This window comes from Cygnus olor, chromosome 11 (genome assembly GCF_009769625.2).
Source record: "Cygnus olor isolate bCygOlo1 chromosome 11, bCygOlo1.pri.v2, whole genome shotgun sequence".
Lineage (NCBI taxonomy): Eukaryota > Metazoa > Chordata > Aves > Anseriformes > Anatidae > Cygnus > Cygnus olor.
In genome coordinates this window covers 5,620,831-5,643,529 of record NC_049179.1, presented here as the reverse complement: position 1 = coordinate 5,643,529, position 22,699 = coordinate 5,620,831, and the positions used below count along the sequence as shown (strand labels likewise).

At 37.4% G+C, this 22,699-nt stretch overlaps 1 protein-coding gene across 2 annotated transcripts in view; it reads left to right on the top strand.

Annotated features, from left to right (window-relative positions):
- The window catches only part of MTMR10 (myotubularin related protein 10), a 39,688-nt gene extending 17,656 nt beyond the window's left edge, over positions 1–22,032 (top strand). For both annotated transcript variants that reach the window (XM_040569862.1, XM_040569863.1), the window contains 12 exons: positions 624–766; positions 8,245–8,335; positions 10,831–11,008; positions 11,470–11,557; positions 11,722–11,810; positions 12,660–12,790; positions 12,912–12,981; positions 13,173–13,243; positions 14,150–14,319; positions 15,686–15,856; positions 16,775–16,957; positions 17,500–22,032. In XM_040569862.1, the coding sequence (XP_040425796.1) occupies positions 624–766; positions 8,245–8,335; positions 10,831–11,008; positions 11,470–11,557; positions 11,722–11,810; positions 12,660–12,790; positions 12,912–12,981; positions 13,173–13,243; positions 14,150–14,319; positions 15,686–15,856; positions 16,775–16,957; positions 17,500–18,099 (1,985 nt within the window). In that variant the 3' untranslated portion in view covers positions 18,100–22,032. The remainder of the gene's footprint in view (positions 1–623; positions 767–8,244; positions 8,336–10,830; positions 11,009–11,469; positions 11,558–11,721; positions 11,811–12,659; positions 12,791–12,911; positions 12,982–13,172; positions 13,244–14,149; positions 14,320–15,685; positions 15,857–16,774; positions 16,958–17,499) is intronic.
- The last annotated feature ends 667 nt before the right edge of the window (positions 22,033–22,699 follow it).

Below are 22,699 nucleotides of genomic sequence, written 5' to 3'. Positions count from 1 at the left end.
AGGTAATTCATCATTCAGCAGCTATGTACCCCAATTTTCCCATTTACCACACACAAAATCTCTGTGGCTTTTCTGGTGTTTAGTTTTATAAAGTTTAATTTTCTCCATTTGAAAAGGAGTTACACAGGCCAAGAGACACAGCCTGTCTGTGCAGGCCTAGGCCACCTGGCAATTTACTATACTTACATTATTGAATTTTAAGTAAGAAATGTAATTAGTCTTAACTTGAACGCTTATTTATACATCCAAGTGACAAAAACAAACCAAAAAACCAAGAGCATTTCTGTCAGTTACTGTACATCAGAAGGGCATTGCAGCATATATGATGATGTGTCTGGGAGCACAAATTACTCTTTGAAATACTGAATGTTAATTACTTGTTTATGAAGTTGTTGTTGATGCATATAAATAATCCAGACATACGGGAAACAGTAATTCAGCCACTTGTTTGAAAGGAGGCTTATCAACAGGAGGACCTATACAAGTTCTTACTTAAACTGAATAGTTGAAACATACTATTAAAATGAGAAACTGCTGATAACAACACCGCCTTATCTGTGTTTGAGCCAGTCTTGTGTTGTATACTTACAAAGCACAGTCCAATAACTGTCTTTTCTTTACAGTGAATGACACCAAGAGGAAGCAGAAGGTTCTTGGTCCCAACCAAAAACTTAAATTTAATCCAACTGAATTAATCATTTATTGCAAAGACTTCCGTATTGTCAGATTTCGTTTTGATGAAGCAGGTCCTGAAAGTGCAAAAAAGGTATTATATCGTTTTATGAAGTCTTTCCTTGTAGTCATTACATGTAGCAACAGGTATGCTAATAATGTTTTGTGTTGTAATAGTGGTGTAGGGGATGGATTTGAAAATTAATTGCATTATATTGCAGGAGAGTATCTAGATTTTAGAGTGAAAACGATTAGATTTTTAAAAAATCTAAGATGACATGTTAACTCTTTTCATGTAAGATGAATCTACATTTCTTGTAATATGTTATACTTTTTAAAATTACTAATTTAAGAAAAGTTTTTTTAATATTGGAATCAAAATACTATGTAGCAGCTGTATAACAGCGTTTATATTCCAATATGGAAATTGTTTGATCCTTTGACACGTTTTCAGCAAGCAATAACCTTAGTTTAGCCATAGGTAAAGTGTACTATCTTATGTATACTTATGATAGACATTGCACAGCAAGTTCTTTGATAACCTTTTGAAACGACCAATTTGTCTAATCTACATAAAAATGTGCTTTCCCCATGTTGTCTTAGAGTTGCATGCCTTTTGAGGAGTTACCTCTTCCTGTACACTACTAGAAATTTCATTCCTTCCCCAATTTTAACACTTGTTGCCATAAGTTCCAACGAAGTCTTACAATGTTGTTTAACCTGGTAAAATTCAGGTAAGTTTCTGCTGATCAGAGGTGGTTAGGCTATATAAAACCAGCTCACCAGCTTCCTGGCTCTGGAATGCTGGGATATGTTGTTTGAGTTACAGGTCCTGTGACCTCCATGGCACCACATTGTGGCCAAGCACGGCACAGCAATCTTTTCGTAAGGAGTGACCCAATTTGCTGATAGAGGTTTTGAGTTCCCCTTTCAGTAGGATCAAATTAGAGCTTAACCATGTAAATCCTAAGCACTATCTGCCCAGACATAAGTCTGTTTGCAGTTATCAACTGAATGATGTCCAATTCATCACTTCTTCACTTTCTGCTCTCTTACAGAGATCCAGAAGCAGAAACCCAGTTATGAAGCACACTGTTCTTTCCTTGTTATTTTCTGCATTCCTTCCTTCCTGCCTGCTGGCTTTGTTTGTAACCTTTCAAGTTTGGCAATCTTTCAGCTGTCAATTCCCCTTTTACAGCTTCTCTGAAGTCACCCTGGAGCAGTCTATCTGCAATATCTTTATAGCAACTGTTTCTAATTGGTTGTCAGAGCTAAGAAGTGATTAGCCTGTAGGAGGGAGGAAGAGTGCAAACTCAGCATCTCATTAACACTTTTTTTGCTGCACTTCCTCATGCAAGTGCAAAAAGTGAAACCTTTTTACAAAGATGCTTGCTTTATGCATTTATAATTACGTGGACTAATGTGATGACTGATAGGAAGAAGAGTTTGAGATCCAGAAGGATCTGAATCTGCATAGTTATGAAGATGGCAATGGTGGTGACCAAAAGCATAACAATTCCCATTTACAAATATCAGAAAGTGATCACGAGGAATAGAAGAAAACTTGTATAATTTTTAATATCAATTGTATGGCTAACACCACAGTTTTGATGTGTTCAGTAGGTTACTGCATCTTTGATGTTTGAGTGTATTATGGAAGCATACTGTTACTGAGGGGAGATAGTTAACATAAACTAGTGTTTCCATAACAACATTATTCTGTTAACATTAAAACACAGTTACCTAAAGCCGTGAAGTCCTTGGATCGGTTTGTCTGTCAGGATTTTGCTTGTATTATTTTGGTGAACACAAGTAGAATGGTCTTATGTAGCCTAATTATTGGAATTGGTTTGTTCTTTCTGGCATATAAAGGGCTTGCTAGCACCACACTCTTGAAAGATTATCTCATTCTGTTCCTGACCTTCAAGTAGCATATATTAGCACGGTTGTCCTGAAGTTTAAAAACAGACAGGAAGGTGGATTCTTATAATATTGTAGGGCCTTTTTAATATATGTTTACATCCAGCTATTCATGCTTGAAAATGTTGATAGCTGTATACATGGAAATAGCAGTATGTGCATGACTTATGTTAGAAGGACCAACACTTAACATGAAAGTACAACTGAGTTGTGATGAGAGTCAGTTCTTCCAGTTCTCCTTGGCTGCATGTGCTAGTGATACTTTCCAACCTGGAAAGCACCGTAGTAAAGAACTGGCCTTGGAGTCAGAGGTGCTGGATTGGAAGGGCCTCTGGAGGTGGGCCTCTAGTCAGCCTTCCTCTGCAGAGCTGTCAGCGTTAGATCAGGTTAGCTGCAGGTTTGCCTGGTTGTGTCTTGAAAGTCACTGAAGATGGAGAATCAGCGTCCGTGGGTAACCTGTTCCAGTGCTGCATGTTTTTGCAGATGTCCAGCTCGAACTACCCAAGATACAGCGTCTGGCTGCTGCCCGTTTTGTCATCTGGCAAGACTGGGAAGAGTCTGTAACTACCTTCCTGGTAGCTATAGGCAGCTGGTAGGTCGCACTGCAGTGTCATTGTTGCACAGCTGAATGAGCACAGTTTCTTCAGGCACTCTTTGGAAGCTGTTTTTTTAGGACCGTGATCATCTTGGTAGCTGACCATTGGGCCCTCTGCAGCTTTTCCTCACCCCTCTTGTTCGGGGGCGCAATCTCCAGTCAACTCTTGTAGAAAAAATAGTTGTCAGCTCTGTCCTTTTCCTCAAAAAAAAAAAAAAAAAAGATTATGCTCATTTTGGAGCTAGGTATGAAAACCTCCTGAGTGGAAAAAATGAACTGGATAGAATTATGCTTAAACATTATATGAAGGATTTCTAGGGTGTTCAGTGTTGAGAAACTGCAGAGCTCAGCATTTCTGTTGTGATCAAAGAGTTGTGCAGGCTGTAATTTAACTATAATCATGTCTGAAGTAGTTCTGACTCCCAAGGTTTTCAAATAAGAGTCTTTTTCACTTGTTAGCTTTAAAATGAAGGGAAAGTGAAGTTAACAGTTAGTATTACAATCTGTGTTCAGTAAAGCAAGAGACCTCTAGCCTGCACGTTAGTCCTCTATGAATCATAAATAGCTTCCTTAGTCAAACCTTGCATAAATACTGTCAGGTGTACAAATCAGAACAGGGAGATTTCTCTCTACCTAGACGTAATCCTGGTAATACAAGGGAGTATCATTCTATAAATGAAACACACTTGGGTCAAAGTGAAATATCTACCTACTACAATATACACTTCAAACTATGGGAGTATTTGTGCGTCTAACTTATTCAGTATGAGAGGCTAGCAAGAGTTCTCTTTAGAGCCATAGTTTAAAAAAAAAAAAGGAAAAAAAAGCAGAACATTATTATTTTTAAAATGAGCTTTAAATATGTGGAAGAATCACAAGGAGAACAAAGATACTAACTTCACACGATTAAGTAATTTGTTTCGAGCATAGTTGCTTGAATATAATGGAAATACTCATCAGTATTCAGTTACATAAGTTGGCGTTGGCAAAGAGAAGGTAATCTGTTTCTAAGGAAGTAACTGGGTTTGCAGAACAGGGCCAAAGGGAGAATAATCCCTACTAATTAGGCTGCTTTACTAGAACAGAGAGTATTCCCGTTTTCGTAGTAAGTGAAACTATGAATCCAAGTTTAAAAGCAGTCAGACTTCAGATGTGGACAATCTATTTTATTTGATAACATAAATATATACATGACGTGTGGGTAATACTGGTAGAATGTTCATTTTTTTTGCCACGTTAAAGCAGAAATGAAGTGGAAAAACACGTCAGATTTTGAGGTGAATTAATTTATTTGGGGGTAAGCTATGAAGATGCGTAAAAATCGGTTATATTAGAAACATACCTTCAACATTAGCTGCAGACTATACATGCTAAAAAACACTCCCAACATTAATCAGTCAAGTAAATATTTCCTCTCTTGTTTTTAATGGATATTTGGGAAACAGGAGTTAAGGAATAATAATGGGGATGGAAACTCACATTCCTCATCATTTAGCAGTTGGATTCCATTTTGTCTCAAAAATAAAGCTGTAGAGCGTCCAAAGGAAGGAAAGCTAGATGGGTGTGGGAGGAAGTGGAGGATGGGGAAGCACGGGTAAGCAAGTTGGGGAAGTCTTAAGTTAGACAATGTGAAAGAAGAAGCATTTCACCTTCCTTAAAGGAAAAGGAATAACTTTGTTCCAAAAAGCACAACAAACAGGTCAAACTGAAAAATTCTGCTGACTTCTAGCCACTGCAATACTTGACATTAAACTAAGAAATTAAATTGTATGAATAGGTGAAGCTTTAGATCTTATGACTGTTAAGTGATGGAAAGTGTGCTGCCTTACCAGGCAAATGAGTCTTGGCAGTGTACCAGAATGGCACACACCCTATAATCTCCTGTTTCATAAATATATCTCTATTTTTGCAGTCCCTTTCTCTTCTAGAACTCCCTCAACTCTTTTCCTTCAGGAAACTTTTTAAAATGAGTATGAGATCTGTTTCAGAAACACATGCTTAATCAAAACACAAGGAAAATTATCTCAAATCTTGTTTCCTGTGCAATCAATTCTAGTCTTCTAACACGTCATAACACTTGGGATGGAGTGGAACATTTTTTTCCTAATTGTTACAAGGAATAATATAAAACTGAGAGTTTTGAGCAAATGGTCCTGACCCTTTCTAATGTGTTATTACTCCCCAAAACTTCTATATTACCTTGTTCTGATTGTTTGTATTGATCTCAGAATGTAATATCTCAAGACACTGGGAATGCATGAGAAAATATTATATTTTTATGGTCTTTGGAGAGGGATAAAGAAAGCTCTTTTTATTTTTTACAACTAAGCTCATTTAATGGTATTTAAAAAGCAGCTAATAATAATTCTCCTAGCTAATAGCTAGGAGAATGTTCATGATGGCTAGGGCTGAAAGTCTTGTTATCTGAAAGCTTACTGTTCCAAGAAGACTTGCTACCTGGGAAGATTAAAAATTCTGTCCATGGGACTTGATCTGGTCTTGGTTGCATAAATTCAGAATAGGAATTGCAGTAGTGAGGAAGAATAGTATGCTTCCAGCAAGTTTATAAGGCAGTCTGTTGCAGGGAAGATGAAATGCAGGGCTCAGCTAATGTAGCACATCTTAAATACGAGTGCTCAAAATGATTTTTTCCAAAGAGCGCTAGCAATATTTTGAAGTTCTTGTCCTTGGTAAAATTCCTGTTGAAAAAGAGAAGAGCTTGCCCTGCAAGTATCATCTGTGTTCTGCAGAAAGGCATTGTGCAGGGAACACTGACATAGGGAAACGGCCTTTGTACTATGGAATAGTTAAACCCATTGTGTTTACTGTTTTTGATAAATGAACTTTCCAACAAGCAGTCTATTCTCTTGTTGCCTGAGCCTAGATATCTTCAGCTTTACATGATTGTAAATTGGCAAAAATACCAAACATTTTTCAGTTTGATATGAGAACATTTCCTGTAAAACATGTTTGTTTTCCTATTTAAAAGCTTCTGCTTATGGTGATAATCTGCTGAGATCTGTGGAATTTGCTTGTCTTTTGATACTTGCTGACAATAAAACTACTATATGAATTTAGTGAGGAATAAAAGGAAAATCAGTATGTCTTTAATGTTGTTTAGTATATATTACCAGAATTTTTCCAAAGTGTAAAATGAAGACAGCAGTATAAGTACTATTTTTTTTTTAATAATAGAAACTGGGGTCCTGAACCTGTACTGTAATCTTCAGGTGGACTTCTTCACCCATGTGGCACTGGTACTTTGAGCTATATCTGTTCTGTGGAACACCCAGAAACATTTCTCAGCATCTGGGTTCAAGAGCACTGCTATGGTCTCGTGTTGTGAACCAGATCCTAATGCATACCATTTCCCAAACAATTTTACCCCTCTTAACATGTCACACATGCGCATTCTCGAGTAAATGAAAGAGATTTTAGATGCTGCCTTTAAAAATAGTTTTACTGTATTTCGATTGTACTATTTGGCAGCACAATGGCATCCTTTAACGTCTTGCAGTTCATCCTCAAGCCTTGAGACTTGATTAGCATAGCAAAAGGCTTTCATCCTTCATGCCCATAAATGTAGATCGGGAGTAGCTCTATTAACATCAATTACTCTAATGAAAAGTTAATGAGAAAAATGGAAGTCAAAACGTGTATGTATGCAGATCTGCATTTTGCTTCACTGCCACTGACAGACAAAAGCAGTCTGATAGAAAATGACAAGTATTATGGAATAGCTGTTATCCTGTTATGGTTCTTCAGCTTTTCAAACCTCAAGTTGTGTTAAAATTTGTGTGGCTTTTAGTTACTTCATGATAGTTACAACCAGTTTTTACCAAATTGTGGAAATCAGCTTATAAACATTCATTTGAAAAGTCATGCTCATCCATTTCCCTGTAACACTTTTACTGTTTCTTTCTCAGGAGTACCCTGTCTTCTATATTGTATTGCAGTTCCATGGTAGCACTGAAAGAAAAGTCAAAGCAACTTCTAAGACTTGATGGGAATTTGTTGTTGGGAACTTTGTGAAAAAACGTTTTCAGCTCAAGTTAGTCTGTAGTCATTACTGGTTTTATAAATAGCAGGAAATGTCCCCCTCAAAAATCAGAGTAAATAAAAATTCAGTGAAGGTTCCATAATGCTACATACATGTTACATACATGCTAGTAAAAATGCAGTGGATTTCTCCATGCAGGACTTAGCATGAATGCACTCTTTAAGTTTTTCCCGTGGCTAAGAGTTTCCTAAGACTATTGCAAAGAATGTGAAGTTTAGACAAGACTCTTCCTTATGCCCCAGGTTAATCTCTGCTGTTCTGAGGATGCATCTTTTATTTGAAATCTCTGCTGAAATTCTCTTCCCTGGGCAGGGCTTGTGACTCAGCCTAGTCGAACCTGATGACTGCATCAGATTGCCAGAGACAGTGCTGGAGCTTGCTAAACCCACAGGCATCTAGAAGTGATGGGTGGATTTCTTTTGTGAATGAAAGTGATTCATTTGAGACTGAACCTATATGGGCTAGGCCAAAATTTATTAAAACAGACATCTTGCTGATGTTTCAGTTGGCTATTTCAGTTCTCAAGATCAGCTGGGGAAGGGAGTGATTGCTGGCATGTTTAATTAGCGGTAGAGTCCCCACACTTGATAAATGGGCCTACTGTAAAAATTCAGGTTCTATTGAAAATGGAGATTGATGGAGAATCTTCAGCCTCTCACTCAGCTGACAAACGGCAAGTGACTAACATCAAGAAAATATCTCCCACTATTTGCAAGTAGCTTAGGGAAGAAGCTGCTCTTAATTACCAAACAATTTGCTTTTTACTTACATTCATCAATGCCTTTCATAATTTGGGAATACAACTTAATGAGATGCAGGACTGACATAGGTCCTGGAAGTCTCCAACATGCAACCTCTGTTTTTCCTTTCAAATCAAATATGGAAATTGAACATTAGAAACTGGTTTTAGCTTTTGCTCTGCAAAGTTAATACTGCCATAATCATGAGCAATAAATGTTATGTATATAAATAATACTAATAAACGTTTCTTTCCTAGGTGTGCCTTGCAATAGCTCATTATTCTCAGCCAACAGATCTTCAGCTTCTCTTTGCATTTGAGTATGTTGGAGAAATATATCACAATCCAGGTAAGTATGAAAATACCTTATTTTCTTCTATTCCACAATGTGTAAGTTTAGTAAGTCTTCTATCCAGAAACAATAGCAAAAAGCTTTTTAGGCTTTCTCTGGGGGCAAGTAAATTGGCTTGTCCTGCAGCCAACCTCTTACTTTTGGACTTAAGTCAGTCATTGTGATACACTTTAAAGACCAAAATCAAAAGCACTATCTCTACTCTGAAACAAAACTGCCAATGTCAGCATGAGTACTCATATTTCTCCATTCACACTTTGATCTTCCTATCGGTGTATTGGTCTGTAGCGGTACTCTAGGTACCTAGCTAATCTCCCATCAGGCAGGCTTGTTTACCTGCCCTTCTTTTGGGAATAAGTTTCTCTTCTGGTGGTATTGCAGGAGCATTTGTGCAGCTTGGGACTCCATACCTCCTTTCCTAGAGGCTTACTAGGCAGTTCTTCCCACTCAAAACCTCCACCACCCCTGCTGAGTTGGAGCACACCCTCTCTGCTCAAGGCCAATCTCCAACTGAACCCTGTCAGTTAGGTAAGCCTGAAAAAGATGCCTTTGGAACTTGATTTCTAGTGTAATGCTGTGCGATCACTGCTTAGTGTTCCCCAGCCAATACACAGCTGAAAACCGTCAGTTTTAGCACTACAAGCCTCCAAATAGCAGAAGTGCCATTGATGTAGATCTGTGGTACAGAAATATTTACTCAGGAGCTGGCATTAGAAATCATTGTTACAAAATTTGAATGTTGTGGAATTATGAGCTCAGACATTCAAATTTGTACAAAAATGCACATTTCTCATGCGGATGCCTACATGACTGCCTTATGCATGCACGAGAATAATGGTGCATGTGATTATGTTGCATACATAATTATACATATAATATCTTACCTGGTAAGTCTTGGTGGTAATTAAGGTCCATGTATGTTAGCGTTACAAAGTACTAAGGAGGAAGCCAATTTGCAGATAAAATAGCCATAAAGTGGTAAAGTAGAGTGTGAACAAAATGTTGGTCTGTCACAAAGTTGCCTTTACTATGTCCTTAAAACACTATTTGATATACGGAAAAAAATCTAGGGGAAGAATTATGCAAGGTGGGTAAAAAATGTTGTTCCTCTGGAGCTGCAGGTCAGAATGGCAAAAGCTGGTTGTTCTGCTAGGCTGTAGTTGCTGGAGGAAAGAGCTTGAAATACTTTGGTGGTGGTTGTTACTGTTTTTAATTTAAGTTTCCACATAGTAGAGCGAACCATGGTGTTTGTTGCGTGGATCTCTGGCTTTGCCCTTACAATTCCAGCACTGTGTTTTATAACTCTCTATTCCTGATAGTCCTGATAAAGTAGAAGTTGAAGTACTGTCATTGTGCTTCTTGGGGAATGTAATCAGCCTGCATTGCTCTGGTGTGTATGGACATCGTTTTTTCCCAGGATATGTTTGATAATTATATATCCTGCCATTAAACAGTAAAATTCTAACACTATCTTCTAGTAATGATATTTCTCTGGATACTAGGTACTTCAGTCTGAGTTCAGCATAGCTGTCTTCTGAACAATATAGAAAGTAGTCTGAGTACTGAAGTTGGTAGATATTAGAAAGTAGAAAATACACAGTCACTGAGATGACAGTAGAGCCCTAACCCTCTGTTCTGCTCTGTCTGGACAGAATTTACATCTTTACTTGCATCTTTACAACCCTTCCTAAAGATAGGAGCTTTCCTGTTGGAGATTACTGGGTTGAGTCCCAGTTTATTTCACCTTCATCTAAACATTTACTCCAAGTATCAAGAAACAAAATGCAATGTCCTTTGACACAGCTGACTGCCTCCTTGGCACCTAAAGAATGATCAACAAAGGGGATCTTCTGTATTACTGACAGAGCTTGTAATCTTCTTGGTCCCTAGTCACAAAATGGTAGGCCATTTTTTTTCCTGGATATAAATATACATGTGTATACACACACACACATATATATAGCAGATACATTAGGAAATATACCTTATCAAACAGTCTTTGTCATCAAGTTATTTTCCTTTCCTTTCAAGTTATTTTCCTGGTCATCAGTTATTTTCCTTTCTGTTAATACAGCAGTAATTTATAAGGAAAAGCTGTTGAAATTATGTACCATTTGTTTTACTTTACTCAGAAAATAGTTAATTAAAGGGTAGCGTATAAAGGTTAGATGTTTTTAAAACACTGGTAAGGGGCATGTTGAAGAGAGGAGTCCTGTGACTGAAGATAACACTTGTTCCTGAGCATTAGTATGTCCTACTTTCTACAAAGCAGCACAACATACCAGCTTTACATTGCTTCTCTGTTGAAATTGCAGGAAAAAAGTACATTTGCATCTTCATGTATTGCCAAGCCGTTATTAAACCACAGATCTGTTTTAATACAAAAATAGGCAATGTCAGTCCTGATGCTAATGGCTCGCTCTTCTAATCAGGAATATTTTTCTTTCTTTCTTTTTTTTTTTAATGTGCATTAATGAATTTTCTTTTCCTAGCAAAGAAGGTGAACGGAATAGACCCAGGAGGTGGTGGTGGTGGCAGCATTGGCAGTGCCAGTGGTCAGCAGACACCTTTGTTTGAAACTTACTCTGATTGGGATAGAGAAATCAAAAGGACAGGTGCATCAGAGTGGAGAGTTTGTTCAGTCAACGAAGGTTATATGATATCTACTTGGTAAGTTTCTGCTATAATGCAAGTAAGCATAGAAGAAAACGACAATTTAACTGTCTTTTCCTGTCTTTTCTAACAAAGTCTCCATACTATCTGACTGCACACTTTAACTTCTAAATGTGCCACTCTCTGGAGAGGTCCCCGGTTGGAAGATCTTGCAAGTGTTGTCTCTAGAGGAAATGTCATATTTTGTGAATGTATGGCCCCTGTTGCTTCCTGTATTCCAGCATTTGTTGCTTTCATGCTTTTGTACTTCCCTCTGAAACATGCACGTTTGTAAACAAATACATTTGAGCTGTACAGATGACATGTAAGAGATGTACAGGACAACCAGTTAGCACTGTGGTATTAGGGTTTGGTGCATTATAGTTTAACAGAGCTGGTAAGACAGCATTGCAACAAGAGAAAAGCTGATGAAATACTTAGGGAAAAGTAACCTTTTCTACTGTTATTTTTTCCCCAAGTCTCCCAGAATATTTTGTGGTCCCATCTTCCTTAGCAGATCAAGACCTTAAGCTATACTCCTACTCTTTTATTGGGAGACGAATGCCAGTAAGTACAGTTTTTATTCTGTTGCTGTTCTTAATCATCATACCATATTAATATTAAAGATATGTATGCCAATTAACACAGCTTTATGTGCAGCGTTAAGGAAAAAAAAAGGAATAACACAAACCTGCTTTTTTTGCTGTTGTTTTATGTTTTTCCCATATTAGGTATGGTCCTGGAATCATCCTAATGGGAGTGCCCTTGTAAGAATGGCCAACATTAAAGATGTATTGCAGCAAAGAAAAATTGATCAAAGGTAAACAGTTGAAGCTATTCTTTTATCAGACATGGTATAGAGTAAGTGGCAATTATGTGCAATATACAGCAGCATTTTGTAACTGAAAGGATAGTTAATGTTGCAGTGCAATACCTTTTGAGAAACTGTCCTCTGATTACAGTTATAGCACAATTTCTGTTCAAGGTCCACTTCAGTTGGAATACTGAATAATTTTTCAAGTTTTAAGTGATGTTTATTATTTAGGTAGCTAGTCTTTCAAGTGACAGAATTTATTGATAAAAGGATTGGATGAGTATTGATGATAGTGTGTTAAAACTTATGTTCGTGGGGAATTCCTTACCTGCTTCAGAGAAACACAGGAAAATTATTTCTTTATGGCATTTACAGTTTTATAGATCTAGTGCCACAATACACACAGAGTCTTTTTGTAGACCTTGCATTGTGTGTGTTAGGCCGGTGCTACAAGTTTTATTTGAAACCCTGTCAGATTTCCTGGCTTTATATACTGCATATATGCTCTGTTTATTTAGCCTAGACAAATCTTTCTAAAAATTGTGGAAAATTAAAAATTGAATTGAGCTGTTTAACCTGTAACTCTGCCTGAGGTTTTCATTTCCCAGAAGCGTTCTGATGGTCCAGCCTTTCCATTTTTTGTTTTGTAAATTGCAGATATCAAAAATGTTTGAGCCACTAGCATTGCAGCAGGAGCAGTATTATCTTCTTAATGCTTTTTTTTTTTGGAATGAAGGTGCATGTTCTATCTGTTTTTAGTGTTTTGCAGTTACAGACTTTGCAACGATTTGTGAAAGGCTCTTTCCCCTCTCCAATAATAAAGTGACTATTTTTTAATTATTTTTAACAACGTAGGATTTGTAATGCAATAACTCGAAGCCATCCTCTGAGAAGTGATGTTTTCAAATCTGATCTGGACAAGTGTCTTCCCAGCATCCAGGAAATCCAGGCGGCACATATCAAACTCAAACAGCTGTGTGTTAATGGTATGCTGAACTGTCCTTTCACGGCAGTTATTTTCTTGGAATACAACAATTCTAATGGATCTGGCTAACAGGCATAATTATTTGAAGTCATTTCGCAATGTTACTGCTTTCCTTGTTGCAGAGCCCTTTGAAGAAACAGAAGAGAAGTGGCTATCCTCACTGGAAAATACTCACTGGTTAGAGTATATCAGGTTTGTACCATTGGTAGAGTGATGGTTCATGAGATGTGAAAAACTTCCACCGGTGTAAGTAAGCAGTGAATCAGTTGAATGATTTGCTATTTTAATTAATGAACTAGGTAAATATAGCTATGACTAATTTTTTTCTTCTATAGCATGAACCTATAATATTAATTGTTGTATCACTTTCTATTCCCACCCAGATCATTTCTTAAGCATTCTGCTGAGCTTGTATATATGATGGAGTGTAAGCATGTTTCTGTAGTTCTACAAGGTAATACAACCATATAGCATGCAATAATTCTTTGCATTAATGACATAATGTAGATGAATAAATTTAGATAAAATCAACTGTAATTTCTATACATAACACCCATCCATTCTAAATATCTTAAGCATTTGAACAACTGAAAAAAAGATAATTATGTATCTTGGCTGTAGTATCATACCATAGCATCAAAGGACTGTTTCACTTTGAGTCTTTTTGTTTCTTTCTCTGGTAATGATACAATAGAGTCCAAACTTCAGGGTGAACTTTTATACTGTCACGATTAGGCTAATATTCCTTGCATAAGCAATATCAGTTTTATTCAGAGATCCCATGTAGTAGCTGGTAGCATTTCACTAACATTGTTTGCTGTTGTATAAGAGCAAACATGTTAAAAAAAAATACACTGAAAAACTTGCTGATACCTAGATCAGAAATTCTGTAATTTCTGTAATTTCAGCTCATATATGACACTTTCCCCATATTGGCTCACTAGCTTGCCAAAAACTGCTTCAGGGAAGAAAACATGTTAAAACTTTTCCAGCAACATGATCGCCCTCCTTCTTAGCATATCTTGTAAATACCAGGCTTTCCAGTGAGTATTTTAGTTCTTTTATCAATGCATTGCTGTGCTAGATACTGCAGCAGGAATCTTTACTATAGAATGAGTCTTGGTTAGTTGTTTTTTTTTATTTTTATCTACCTTTTTGTGAGAACAATTACAGCAATGAAAAGCACGTTATAAAAGAAATTCAATTATATATTTGTTTAATTTTAAATTGTTTAAAAGGAATTCAAAACTAAACGCAGTTGCCACTTTTTGTTGAGATTCTGTATCTAGTGTGTGTGTATATATATATATATATAAATATACTGTATATATGTACATACATTTCTGTATGTTATTCACAGAGGAAGAGGGACGGGACCTGAGCTGTCTTGCTGCTTCTCTCATTCAAGTCATGCTGGATCCCTATTTTCGAACAATTGTTGGATTTCAAAGCTTGATACAGAAGGAATGGGTCATGGCAGGATACCAATTTTTGGATAGGTGTAACCACTTAAAAAGATCTGACAAAGAGGTAAAGTTAATGGTAATTGTATGTGATAAAAGTATCTGGTCAATATCATCCTGAACATTTGTTCACACAGAAATCTTAAATTACAAATATTTTTCATACTTTCAAATCTCTGGAAGCTTATGTTAGAGAAAATGAGTCTTTGTCCAGGGTAAAGATAAATATTCTTTATCCATTGTAGCTATGTGAGAATCAATGACACACCAAGTGAAATCGGATGTTGCTGGGATTTTATGTTGCTGCAGTGTTACACATGAAAAGGTCAAACTGTTGAAAATGTTAGCACACCCCATAGTTTAAATTAAAATCAAAGGCGTTTAGGTGTGTATTGGGAGGGGGCTATTTGTTGTTGTTGTTTTCTTTTCCAAGGGTATGTTTTCATCCCTCTTTTTTTGGAATGCCAAGTCATAGCAATATGCAGTATTTTTCAAAGTATTGAGCTGATAGAGAAGCACTGGAGCTTTATGAATTACGATGCACAGCTGCCAAACAGATTAATAGAGGGCAGCACAGTACTTGATTTTCAGTATTTCCAGGTAATTTTACAGTTATTTGGGCTCTTCATTACAAAGGAGAGGCTTTTAATTGCAGTTGAAAAAATAGAAGGACCAAGGTTAGCAGTCTTTTTCAGGGACAAAGCCCGGGAGTAACAGAAAAACTATCTGTATCTCCAGAGAGTGGAGCCAACAGATGAACTGAGAACACACTGAGTGGTAAGCAGGAAAAATAAACAAAAGAAACTGAAGTATTAAGAGGGAAATAATGAGAAAGCAGACACCTTGACTCTAGGAAAAGGATATACAGAAGAATGAAACTGGCAAGAGGAAGTATTTTTGAAGTTTTGTATAAATTATAGTTTATACTGTTGCCATTCATGGGCCACCATGGAAATAGCAAGAAAGTATATTGAGTAGTTAATGTGGCTGAATCATAAGCTCAAAGTATTTCTAACAAGAAGGAAGTATAGACATTGTGAAAATAAGGCCAAGTAGTAAGGAAGGTTCATACAAGGACTAATCCGGAAATTATGAGGGACATACAAGATAACAGAAAGCATTTTTGCAGCTTTGTGAGTAAGAAAGAGAGCCCAGGAAAGAATTGATTGACTTCTTAAAGAGAAAAGGAATCTGTGGAAAATTAACATTGAGAAAGTCAATTGACATAGTTGCTTGTGGAAGTGGCTGAATAGGAATACAGAAGATTATAGTTGCATAAAATCATAAAAAATACAGTCCTCCAAACAGTCCACCCTGCTGAGGAATGTACCAGAGATATGGCTAAATACCCTGAGGGGAACACTAACTGCAAAGAAAATGGCATGACTTGGGAAAGGCTTTTACTAAATCTAATTCCCTGTTTCTTTTTCCAGTCCCCTTTGTTCTTGATGTTTCTTGACTGTGTTTGGCAGCTGCTAGAACAATACCCAGCAGCCTTTGAGTTTTCTGAAATGTACTTGACCATATTGTACGACAGTGCGCGTATCTCATTGTTTGGCACTTTCCTCTTCAATTGTCCACACCAACGAGTAAAGGAAAGCACTGTGAGTACCAAGTGTTACATCTACTTTTCAATTAAGAGACTTCAGCTTGCTGTTCCGGAAACAACAACATCTAAACTAAATGGCATTCCTTTGTGTTTTTCAAAATGTATTTCAAAATACTCAGCTCCCCAGATTAATATGATCAGAACGGCCTTTCAGGTGAGCTTTGCATGCACAGTAACAGGATGTTCAAGAAAGCAGTCCATTGAATTTTTGTTTTTATTTTTTTCTAAAAAGCTTTGTTATTGTGCATTATTATTTGTACTCTAAGAAATAGATTTTTGTCTGGAATTGATAAAGCAGAATGACATGCAATAAACGGAATTTCACATTTCAGGCAAACTTTGAAGTCTCTTGACAGAATTGTTTAAACAGTTGAAAAAGCTGGAAAAGAATGTGTAAAGTCCAAACAGTAATGCACAATGAAAGCTTATATCAAAATATTTAGTAAACTAACACCTGAATATATTTTTGAAAACTAGAGTTGATTAGAACTCTGTGTAGAAAACTTTTAGTGGCCGATACAAGTACAAATGAGCAAATTTTGTTAAGCAGCTTCCCATTAAAGTTGTAGGTAGCAACCTTACAAAGAAGCAGAGCACAGAGACCATTAATGTATTCTCAAAATAAAGAGTTTAGGGGTTTTAGAGTAAACAAACCAACAATTTAATATAATTGAAAAGTATTTTTGCTAAGTCAGCATTAGTCCCGTGTCTCCATTGCACTAATAAAAAGCAGGGTACAGCCGTTTTCTCCAGCAGCAGACTGTCTTGCTGCTTTGTTGCTTTCATTTGTAACCCCCTTAGATTATGTCTCTGCTCTTCCTCACCTGATAATTATTCACTGTTTTATAGCTTAAATTTATGAATAAGCTTATTTTGTTTGATTTGTATTATACTTGAGTGTTACTTCTTGCAGGAATTTGCCATAAGCAAAAACATTCAGCTGGGTGATGAGAAGGGCCTCAGATTTCCTTGTGTTTGGGACTGGTCTCTTCAGTTTACAAGCAGGGATCGCCTGCTCTTTCACAACCCCTTGTATATTGGGAAGAGCGCACCGTGTGTACAAAATGGAGCAGTGAAAACCTTTAAACGCTCAAAGGTAACTATGGTGTTATCTGTCTGTGAATGGGCTGTTTCTGCTTAAATATATGATGTTAATGCTTAAAAACGTAGAGTTATGTGGTGTTTTACACCCTCACTTTAGCGATAGGAGTGTTCTCTTACCTTCACAGCCTAAAGAAAAATTACTAAAATGGATTTCTATAGATGCAAAGACTGCAATTGTTGAACCTTGCATTCCAGGGCATTCTCGGATATGCCTGAACTCGCTGCCAACAGCTCCGTTATTTCACCTGTGGAAAAAGTGGTGACATGCCCCTTTCTTTTCCTTAGAGTTGTCAAATTTGTCAGTGAATACTGATTAATTCAATCATTCATTGCTCTAGAAAGTCTAGAAAACATAAGTATTTCTTCTTAAAGGCCTTAAGTAGCCACATTGTTTGGTCTGTGAGCCGTGCAGTGGTGACTCATGAGCGTACAACTGTTTAAATGTCACATCATTATCTGGATGAGGCATCATAGAAGCTCAGGGAAATCTGCTGTTGAAATGAGCATAAAATCACCTGTATTTATTTTCTGCAGAAAAACTACAGCTCAACTTTGCGAGGTGTCCCCCCTGCATTAAAAAATGGAATCATCAGTGACCAGGAGTTCCTTCCAAGAAGAAACTCTCTGATACTAAAACTGAAACCGGACTTTCTACAGCAAACAGAGAGTCAGAGTAACAGTATGGAACAGTACTTCAGAGACTGGTTTACGAAGCCTGTTGATTTGCACGGTGTAATTTTACCCCATATCTCTGGAACACAAATAAAACTCTGGAAACTGTGCTACTTCCGCTGGGTTCCTGAGGCCCAGATTAATCATGGTGGCTTCATCACTGCTTTTCATAAAGTTTCTTTGCTGGCAGATGAAGTGGACATGTTAAACCGGAACCTCCGACAGTACAAAAGCAACTCTTCTTTGCAAGGTAACTGCTCAGAACTGGATCAAAGCAGAATGTACTTCAGAGCAAATGGTTTAAACGACACCACTGGGGCCCCAGACTTTCTCTCCTCCTCTTTCCCGTTTTCACCTGTAGGGAACCTGTGCAGACGGAGCATTCTGGGAACACCTTTAAGTAAATTTTTAAGTGGTGCCAAAATCTGGCTATCCACTGAGACGCTTGCAAATGAAGATTAAGATGATGTGATGATTTAAAGGCTTGGGGAGAACATAGCATATCATTTTGTCTTTTCTAATTTAACACTGCTAAATGCAGCATTGAAAGCTGTAATAATTTTATATACAAAAATTTCGTAAGTTTTGCACAAATATTTAAAAGCAAAGCGAGTCGTGTTTCAAATCGCACAATTTTGTCTTCAGTAGTTCTCATCTACATGTCTTGTTTGGTTTCTGGTTCCTAATTCATTCTATATTTTTGGGGTTTGGCTCACTATATACGATTGAGCATTTGTAATGAATGCTAATGCTAATTGAAAGGCTTGGTGTAGTCATTATTGAGGGTTGTTTGAAATACCTGTTGTCCCAGATAGTGACTGAAGTGACTTTGTGTCAAACAGACTGACAAATCAAAGTAGTTAGATGCAGCTAACATGTGTACTAATGTTCTGTGACTTGATCACCCTACATACGTGCATCCATGGGGGGAGCGTTCCCTTTTCTTTCTCTCCCCAAAACACATCCATTAACAACCAGTCAGATTTGTGCTCTTTATCATGAGCTTGACTTTAGGCTATAGGAATCAACTTCAGGACAATGCACTGTTAACCTTAAAACATTTACTGTACATATGGTATCATAGTAGCTTTAGAAGTGCCTTTAATCGGGAGGAAACAGTAGCAGGATTTACTCTGATGCAGCTACCCATTCATCCACCCCTGGCCTTTCTACAGTCGACTGTTCCGCTAAGTTCTGGTTCCATCCTCTGCCTTTCCCTCCCCATTTCTGGAATAACAGAAGGCTGGCTTAGGAGACAGTAGTTTTTTTTTTCCTCTCAAAGTTTAAGCTCATTTTTGAGTTTCAGAAGAGCCTCATTTTTTTCTTTAAGCACCGGAAATACTCACCATTATATCCCTGCACAGGCCTGGATCCCCGCCAACCCCTCTCATCACTCTGTTTCAGGATGAAGTAGCTTTCAGCATAATTCATACTTAAGCCATGCAGGGTTCCAGAAATGAGGCTGTGCTCTTAGTGGCTAAATCAACAAGGGGTGCTGTTGCTGTTGTCACTTATAAACAGGGCTGGAAGAAGAGTGGTTAGCAGTGCCTTCTTTTTTTATGTACTCCTAGCACATGCGGACAGTGCAATGGACAAGCACAGCTTGAGGGAATTAAATCCAACAGCTTCCCTCTGCCTAATGCAGCAGCTTCCTCACTGCTTTTAAACCTTTTAAATGCCACTCACTGTCAGATGCTGCGTGAAAAAAACCTCAAGTTTCTTAGGGAGAAAAATGAGAGAGTGAAGTGCCCTGGGGTGGAGGGGGATAGTGGTGTGTCATTCTCACAGGTTAAGGCATTGGTGGAGAACAAGAGAATGCTTCTGTTGAGTACCTTCTCTTAACAGTGAGTCTTCCTTTTATACTAACTGATTTCTGTGTAAAATGCAAAAGCTGTTAAACTGATGCTGAGCCTCTCTTCAGGCACAAACTTGCAAGTTAAGGCTCTGAAGGCCTTGTATGAAGCTATTCTCAGTTGTTATGAAAAAAAAGGGTTATGATGTTCATACCCAGTATATTTTAGTGAAAAAAAAAGGCAGGGGAATAGGATTTGGAGCTGTTCGTTTGTCTGTAAAACCAAACACTGGTCCTCAGCACAGCCTGTATCACAATAATAAGGGTTTTGGATGTCTAAGATTGCTCATGTATTACAAGTGCCAACTTTGTGCTAGAAAGTCTGGTGCATACAGGACCGTATTTTCTGCAGGCTGAAAATTATCCAAACTGCAAAACTGTTGAACACTGGGTATGCTGCGTTCTCACACTGTGTTTGGTCTGGTGGGGATAGGTGGGCAGTTTCATTTTAAAGGCTAGCTGATATAAGAGAGGAGAAAGAAAAGACTTCCTTTTTTTTAACTAACCAAACCCCCCAAAACCTGTTGTTATGCAAAGAAGCGGGGTGTGTGTGTGTGCATGCATGTGCACACATGCATGTTATGACATAATGCCAGATTGTTTCTGGTCAACTGGTTCTGAGGAAAAAATGTGTATTCACCTCAATTGCCTAATTATGCTGCAAGATGGTTTGAGCATGTTATATGGTCCACAAACTAGTTCTGTTTATTTACGAGCTTGTTGGAGCAGTCAACTAACCTGTTCAATTCATTATTCAAATGTTTGTGTTAGTTTGCTTTTGTAGTTTTTTTTTAAACTAGCTTACTGCTTTCCCTGGCCTGATACTTGACTTCAACCTGTGTGCTTAGTGTATTTTGGTACCAGTTCTTCCTCTGTTAAATTACAGTTTAAAATATGCTTTTTTTTTTTTTTTCCTTAAAGGTAAAACTTTGTTTGGTTTAAAGGTACCAAAAATGTGTAAATAAATTACTCCACACAGGCAGCTGGTGGAATAAAAAAAAAATAACGTTAAGCTAGTACCCTTTAGGGAAAAATGGGTACTATATTTAAACAGGATTGACTTCTTTGTAAGGAGATTTCAGAAATTTTTACATTTCAGTTCTAAGATGTGTACAGATGCTGCAGATGGTTTTTGTACTTTATATTATATATATATATAGCATGGGGGGGAGCATTAAAAATAATATGCCTTTAAAATAAAACCTTTCTAAATGCCTATTTGCCAAACAGACTTGAAAAGTAATTTCACGAAGTTCAAAAAGGGGAGTTAGGCAGGCGAAGGCTGGGATGGTGATAAGCATGGGGAAGGAGCAGTGGGGACTCCCTTAATACATGGCTAAGGGGGCGCAGGGAGGAAGGCGGCCGATCCATGTGTCCCAAAAAATACAGACAAGGTTCTGCTTCCTTGTGTTTGCATGGGCCTTGCCCATGAACAAACTACTGTGTGTGTGCGCGCATGCATGCCTGTGAATGCTGTTTCTTCCCCTTAAGTTAAACAGATTTTGTTTTGTTTTACTTCTTAAACACAGGTACTAGAAGTTAATTTTAAAGTATTTCCCACTCTACACAGTTGCCTTATTGTCAGTAGGGACTGCTCTATATGTCTTTAATAGCTTTCAGAAGCATTTTTTGGGGTGTGAGTACTTATCTTTAACTTCTGTGTACAAAATACTGACATACAAGTGTATATATGTGTGTGTATATATGTACACATTTTCAAATTATAATTCTGTTCACCGTTTCAACATACTAAACTGTTAATGCCATTTTGATGCTACCAGAATAGAAAAACTACCAAGAAGCTCATCTTTTTTTGTCTGTTTCTAAAAAATAATAATAATAATAATAATAATATGTGCACTATTTTGGCTGTTACTGGCTGTTATAATCATGATTTTTTTTATTGTAACTACACTGTAAACCATGCAGGGGGGAAATACGAAATGCTGGTTGATATGGTTAACGTGTACCTCCAGTATCACTAGTTACTGCCAGGCAGAGGTTACTGCAGACATAGTAATCATGGTGGTACAACTTTATTCCCCATTTACTGCCATGTATCAAAGAAATTCCTTTCATTCCTGAAATGCATTGAAAAGTGTGTGTTTGTGTGTATACAGATACCCAGGCCTGCACATGTGTTTAATGTGCACCTGCCTGCAATACCACTTTGCTATTAACTGCCTTGTATTTTTAATGAAGATGTAGCAAGTGGGGCAAAGGTTTTGGCTTACGCTCAGACAGAAAGAAACATTAAAACCAAAAAATTTCTAACCAACAGTTAAGCAAAGGATGAGATCTTAAATTTGCCTCCACCATAAGAGACAGAAATCTGTACCTCAAATTGCTCTAGGCAGTAGGTTTCTAATGCTGTTGCTGTGATGGCTTAGAGTTCGCTATTTCAACTGAAACTAAAACCTTTGTGCCTGATAATGATTTATTGAGTAAAGTAGCAGTGCCAGGAAGATTATAAAATCCTGATGCTGAATTGTGAATGTGAAGTAAATTAGACTAAATAAAAGTTCATACCTTTCCACAGTGAACTTCAGGTGGCTTTCTTTCACTTCCTCTAATGAAACAAAAACGTGTGTTTGTTTTTTTTCCCCAAGAAAAGCAGGGACACTGTGTTGTAAGAAAGATGATTAAGAAAAGAAAAAATGTGCAGCTGATCTTAACTTCTCACTACATTCTATCAAGGTGTCTGCTATTTGTATGATAAACAGAATATCTGTTATCAGACAAACTCGGTATGAGAATGAAGACTCCAGAGACAAGATGTTGGCTACATGTTAAAATTGAGACAGACCCACTGGATTTTTTATGTCTTAAAAAAAGGACTTGGTTTTTGGTTCCATTTCAGTTGACTCACTTATTTGTGAAGGAGCATACACGTCCATTTATGTAGGGCAAAACTCACTATAATGAATGACGTGCAAATGAGTGCTGCAAGTTTGGCACATAACAACTCCTATCTACTACCAGAAACACTTCCCCTTTTTGCAGATAACACATTGCAGATAACACATCTGTGAGGCACAAGGAACGATTAAGCAAGCTGTCCTTTCAGTTATAGCAGCAAATTAAAATAACATTTAAAAAAAATCTATACCTTATTCTATGCCATCATTTTGACCATATTTTTTATATTAAAAAGAGAAATTGAAATACAGAATACAAAGTAGGGACAATGGGAGACCCATGCTGGTCCTG